At 52.0% G+C, this 6393-nt stretch overlaps 1 protein-coding gene across 1 annotated transcript; it reads right to left on the bottom strand.

Moving 5' to 3' along the window:
• Positions 1-401: 401 nt before the first annotated feature.
• Positions 402-3080, bottom strand: LOC101032214 (protein FAM209A). Its single transcript, XM_003932611.4, has 2 exons — positions 2752-3080; positions 402-753 (listed from the first exon to the last, which is right to left on the bottom strand). The coding sequence occupies exons 1-2, from the start codon at positions 2998-3000 to the stop codon at positions 484-486; spliced, it is 519 nt and encodes a 172-aa protein (XP_003932660.3). The 5' UTR covers positions 3001-3080; the 3' UTR covers positions 402-483.
• Positions 3081-6393: the final 3313 nt, after the last annotated feature.

The following is a 6393-nucleotide window of genomic DNA, read 5'->3' as shown; positions in this document are numbered from 1 at the left end:
GTGGCGGTGAGAGAATCAGATGGACTCTAGAATACACCTCTCTTAAATGAATCATTTTGTCACTTAAAAATTGTCATTAAAGTCATCTTTTGTAATGTGTCAGAGATAAAAAGCAGTTCTGTGTCTTGCGCAAATAGATACTATAGAGAAGAAAACAAGAGTTTTTATGGAAATGACATCAGCATCTTATCCCAGATTTCCCTAGCTCCGTGGTCCACCCGCGGCCACTGCACGGAAGCACGAGGTCATCGCGTACTATTGTGCAGCTTTCAGTGCCCTTCTCACCACCCACAGCTCTGGAGAGAGGCAAAACCAAAACCATCACCGCTGTGGCTGCTGGTCTCACATTCACTTTTCCTTCTAGTGAAAAAAGAAAATAAGCAAGGTCTCAAATGCGGAAGTTCTTCAGAATAGTTTTATTAGTTTGCATACAGTTTGTCAGCATTTAACTTTTTTCTCTATTTTTTTGACACACAAATCCATTCAGTTAGAGCCGCCTTCTCCCCAAATTTCATAGATCGTGATATTATTGTGTGGATCTGCAGGCATCACTGACCTTCGAAGCCTGAGGTTGCTGCCACCACCTGTTGCCATAGCAACCTTAAGATTCCGCACCTTGGACACAAATTTCACAAGCTCCACCTCGAGTTGGCTTAAGGTATTGAACGCACAGTCTTTGTTGGGGGAAGCATTTTGACTTTTCTTTAGTGGAGTGCGAAATTGGCTGCCTCGAAGGCCAGGAGGACTCTGCTCCTGTTGAGAAAGATACTCAAAGTCAATAATATCGTGGACTTTGCTGGTTTTGACACAGTTCCAAGAGAGTTGGGCCCATTTAAGAGAAGATGGTTCTTGCACTGCTCTAATGCAGGCATTGGCAAACTATGGCCAAATTTGGCCCACCACCTGTTTTTGTAAATAAAGTTTTATTGGCACACTATCATGCACATTCACATTTGTATATTGCTTAAGGCTGCTTTCATGTTACACCAGCAGACTTGAGTAGTTGCAAGGAAGACTATACTGCCCACAAAGTGGAAAATAGTCACACCCTCCCAGGTCCTTAACAGAAAAAGTTTGCCAATTCCTGCTCTAATCAGTCTGGGCACAGTACCATGACGTGCTGGGTCTTTCTAGGGGAGAACACACTTTCTCTCCCTTTTCCTTTCTACATGAAAGAGTTGTTTATGGTCACTTTGAGGCCCGGCTCAAACTACTTTACACCTTTATCTCTTTTTGTATGTTTGTTTTTCTGAGACACAGTTTTACTCTGTCACCCAGGCTTGAGTGCAGTGGCATGATCCTGGCTCCCTGCAACCTCCGTTTCCTGGGTTCAAGCAATTCTCATGCCTCAGCCTCCTAATTAGCTGAGACTACAGGTGCCCACTACCACATCCAGCTACTTTTATCTTTTTTTTGAGATGGAGTCTCACTCTGCTACCCAGGCTGAAGTGCAGTGTCACTATCTCAGCTCACTGCAGCCTCTGCCTCCCTGGGTTCAAGGGATTCTCCTGCCTCAGTCTCCCAAGTAGCTGGGACTACAGGCATGCACCACCTTACCAGCTAATTTTTGTATTTTTAGTAGAGACAGGGTTTCACCATGTTGGCCAGGCTGGTCTTGAACTCCTAACCTCAAGTGATCCACTCACCACGGCCTCCCAAAGTGCTGGGATTACAGGTGCGAGCCACCATGCCCAGCCTACACCTTTATCTATTTAGCACAAGTCTCATATTTTGTTGGGATAATGATACCATTTCCATTTAGCTCAGGTATTTGCAGTAAATGAAACACTAGGAAAAATTTAAAAAGCAGGGGGAACACTGAATCTGACCCTGTGAATAATTTGACCTTCTGAAACACACCAGAAGTTCTTTTTTTTTTCTTTGAGATGAAGTCTCATTCGATCACCTAGGCTGGATGTGGTGGCGTGATCTCAGCTCACCACAACCTCCACCTTCCAGGTTCAAGCAACTCTCCTGCCTCAGCCTCCCAAGTAGCTGGGATTATAGGCACGTGCCACTGTGCCCAGCTAATTTTTATATTTTTAGTAGAAACGGGGTTTCACTATGTTGGCCAGGCTGGTTTCAAACTCCTGACCTCAGGTGATCCACCCACCGTGGCCTCCCAAAGTGCTGGGATTACAGGCGTGAGCCACCATTCCTGGTTGAGTTCTTGAATCTATTCTTTTTTTTTTTTTTTGAGATGGAGTTTCGCTCTTGTTACCCAGGCTGGAGTGCAATGGCGCGATCTCGGCTCACGGCAAACTCCGCCTGGGTTCAAGCAATTCTCCTGCCTCAGCCTCCTGAGTAGCTGAGATTACAGGCACGTGCCACCATGCCCAGATGATTTTTTTGTATTTTTAGTAGAGATGGGGTTTCACCATGTTGACCAGGATGGTCTCGATCTCTTGACCTCGTGATCCATCCGCCTCGGCCTCCCAAAGTGCTGGGATTACAGGCTTGAGCCACCGTGCCCGGCCTAAATCTATTCTAATTGTAAAAAATCCATCTAACCAGAAGAACTCTGAGCCAATAAGCAGAAGGTCATCTTCCACCGTTTGTCCCGATATCTGTGGTTCTGGGGACTATTGTCTTCACTAAGGATACATCAGGAGGGGAATTTGCTAACTTTGCCCAGGACCATGAGATAGGTTCATTATATGCAAAGGTTCCACCTAGACTTACTAGAACATCTGTTTCCCTGAGACTCCTGAGATTGCATCAATGTGGTGTAAAAAATGGAGCCATCCTTACCTTTTTATTCCCACTGTCTCCTCGACACTTCAGTATCACATACGGCACAACAACAAACAGAAGCCAGAGCCATTTGTTCCCAAGCCAGCCTTGGGTGTGCTCTGGTGGATTCTGCCGAATCCGAAAGTGCCCTCCACATGGCACCTTCCCCTGGGGTTCGCTAGTTTTCTCTATCAGGGAAGAGAACATAAAGGCATAGCTGCAGGTGAGGCACAGAAGCAGGACCAGGAACCATTTCAGCATCCACATGGTGAGCAGAGATGGGGAAGGGAGTTGCTCATGATGGGTTTGCTTGCCCTCACAACTGCTTGCAGGTCCTTGGTGATGTCACAGAGGCCCTGAGCTGAGGCCACTCTGGCCATTATGATGACTTCAGGACAGAGGATAATGAAGCTCACAGAGGTAGCCCTGGAGGAGGACTCAAAGGGAGATGGGGACATTTCCAGCAGGCAAGTAAGAGAGAGAGGATGGGCATAATGAGTGCCAATTCCCTGCCAGGGGACTCTTTCCAACCCTGGAGCTTTGGTGGGAGAGGCCATCATTTCTGTTTTTCATTTGTTTGATCCAGACATTGTGACGAGCCGGGAGATGGCATGTGCCCCATGGAGCTGAATTGAATGGGAAAGAAAGAAAGATATTAAACTACAGGCTACCTACAAACTCAGAGCCACCTATGTGTTTTGTTTGACCTACCTTGTTTCTAAAAACTGTCAGTACTTAAATGTTGGGAGGCATTTCACTTTAAAACTCCAGGTTTCCGTTTTCCTTTGAAAATATGAGAGTGTGGCCAGGCGCGTGTGGTGGCTCACGCCTGTAATCCCAGCACTTTGTGGGGCTGAGGCGGGCGGATCACCTGAGGTCAGGAGTTCAAGAGCAGCCTGGCCAACACAGTGAAAACCCATCTCTACTAAAAATACAAAAATTAGCCAGGCGTGGTGGCACGTGCTACTCGGGAGACTGAGGCAGGAGGCAGGAGAATCGCTTGAACTCAGGAGGTGGAGGTTGCAGATTGCGCTACTGCACTCCAGCCTGGGCAACAGAGTGAGACTCCGTCTCCACAAAAAACCAAAAGAATCTTGCTCTGTTACTTAGGCTTAAGTGCAGTGGCAGTATCATAGCTCTCTGCAGCCTTGACCTCCTCGGCTCGAGCGATCCTCCTGCCTCACTCAGACTCAGGTGTAGCTGGAGCTACAGGCGTGCACCATCATGACTGGCTACTGTGTGTGTGTGTGTGTGTAGAGCTGTGGTCTCGCCATGTTGTTCGTCTCCTCTCGAACTCCTGAGCTCAAGTGATCCTCCTGCCTCAGCCTCCAAAGTTTTTTACAATCTTAATGATGTATCTCGGAGGGCAGGGACTCGGTATATCTCATTCACTGCTGAATGCCCAGCACCCGTTACCATGCCTGGCACGCAACAAGCTCTCGACAAATGTTTACTGAATGATTGATTATTGATTAAGTAATTATTGATTACTTAATGATTATATGATTAATGATTATGAATGAAGTCCTGCCTCTTGCCTCATTTTCTTCCTTTGGGCATGTTACTCCCTGTCCTATCCATGTCACAAGATTTTGTGAGGCTGCGGGAAACACAGGATCCGTTCCCCGCGCCCTGGCGTTGGGTTGGGAGGCTCTCGGGCGGCCTCAGGTTTTACATTCAGAAAAGGCGAAGCTCCGTTCTTCCCCTGGAACTTGCCAGCTGAACTCCATGTGGGCGCCTCGCCCACCTCAGGCTCCGCCCACACCCAGCCTTGTCCACTGCTGTGGGCTGATGGAAGAGTGAGAACCTGTCTCTAAGGGGCGTGGCCAGAACCCCGCACGAGGAAAAGGGTGGAGCTTCAGAGGCCACTGACCAATGAGAGCGCAGAGTTCTGGGCCGGAAAAGGCGGGGCCACGAGCCGGAGAGGGCGGTGTCCGTATTTCCATTGGGCTACCTGTCGTCGTTAGGGAAACTCGGTGTCCCGGGGGTGGGGGGCGGGCTTTACTGGGAGGCGGGGCTTCCGGGGCCGGCTCGGCTGGGACTGGGCGTTCGCCGTCAGCTGACCTGCAGCCATCATGTCGGCCATTTGTAAGTGGCCTAGAGCGGTGTCGCGGTGTCTGCCGAGCTGGTCGCCGCTTCTGCCGCGGTCCTCGGACCCCGCCGCCGCTCTGGCCTGGGGGCCTGCCCCGCCGCAGCGGTCGGCAGCGCAGCGATCTGTGAGTGGCAGGCGCGGCCCTCGGGCCCGCTCACAGCGACCGGCCGCGGGCTTCCCGGAGCAAAAGCCTGCGGGCAGCCGGGATGGTCCTCAAGACGGTGAAGGGCATCATCGACCGCGTGTTCGACAAGAACCTGTAGGGCTTGGTCCACGGCACCCGCAACCACAAGGAGGACGAGGTGAGCCCGGCGCGCCAAGGGGACGGCCCGGACCGGTCACCGTCCCGGCCCCGGGCCCAGCCCTGCTCACAGGGCCTGCTCCGCCGGCAGCCCGCCCGGACTGGGCTCCGCAGTCCCGCTCTGGTCTCCGACCCTGCCTGCCCTGGGCCTCGGCCGCCGCCCACCTCGTCCGTCCCCCAGCGTCACTTTACCCCCGAGAGGCAAAGGCCCTGGAGCAGCGCCCCTCGGGTCCTTGCCTCATCGGATCGCCGGAGGAAAGGGCTGCCCAAAATGCCGTGCCCTGGGTCCCGCCGATGGGTGGCCTCCCCCTGGAGCCTCAGTGTACCCGCTCAGAGAGAGATTCGCCTCCTTCTCCGCCCGGGTGACACCCACAGGAGACTTTCGAGGTCTCTAGCAGAGGTTCTCCAACCTGAGTGTGTTTCCCAATCGCTGATTAAAAATGCAGGCTCCCGGACGCCGCCCCAGGACCCTCCTTGGGAGACGAAGGCAAGGGGATCCTGGGCCGCCGCGGGAGAAACTCCTGGGTCCTGTAAATGCGTGTCCCTGGGGCCTGGCTTGCCTCCTGTGCCCCTGTTCCCAGGAACGCGAGGCTGCTTCTCGGAGGGATGGAGGGCTGACAGCGGCATTCTAAGCCGGGTGAGGTAGCAGCTCGGGGGAGCCTGGAATGGGGAAGCTGACTTCAAGTAGAAACCTGAAAGCCAGGGCAAGGAAACGGTTTTCCAGAAATAAAATTACAACTGTGGGCATCGTTTCCTTCCTGCCCCTCGCTTCCGCCACCGGTGACCTAGGTTGAAGAAGGATGGGGATAGTGGTCACGAAGCGTCGGTCTTGGTCGAAGGATGCCCGTGCAGCCAGTGGGCAGTGGAAGCCTTAGAAAGCCTCCTACTTGAGCGACTGCCCACTTGCAACCCTGCAGGGACAGCAAGGCGGGCCTGAAGGAGAGCAGCCTTCTGATACTGCGGCCCCAGTACCAGAGCTTGTGTCGGCATGAAGTGCCAGGAGGGCGGGCAAGTTAAGGAATTTGCTTGCAGGCACCAAGTTACCCTCAGCCCATGTCCCTCTCCTTGGGAACCTGAGTTCTTATTGTACTTTTCCAGAAGTCGTGTGGCTTCGCCTGCCTCTGGCTTAATGAAGTCATTTTTGTTCATCTCCATCCTTTTTTCCTTGGTTTTCGTCATCTCAAAAGCACTCCCTAACTGCTTTGGTTACAATGGGTAACTAATGTCCCTACTCCTCAGATTCAGATTCCTTTGGAGTTGAAGGCGT

The sequence above is a fragment of the Saimiri boliviensis genome, chromosome 9 (assembly GCF_048565385.1).
Source record: "Saimiri boliviensis isolate mSaiBol1 chromosome 9, mSaiBol1.pri, whole genome shotgun sequence".
Lineage (NCBI taxonomy): Eukaryota > Metazoa > Chordata > Mammalia > Primates > Cebidae > Saimiri > Saimiri boliviensis.
Note: the sequence above shows the minus strand (reverse complement) of the source record. Positions and strands in the feature narration are given on the sequence as shown.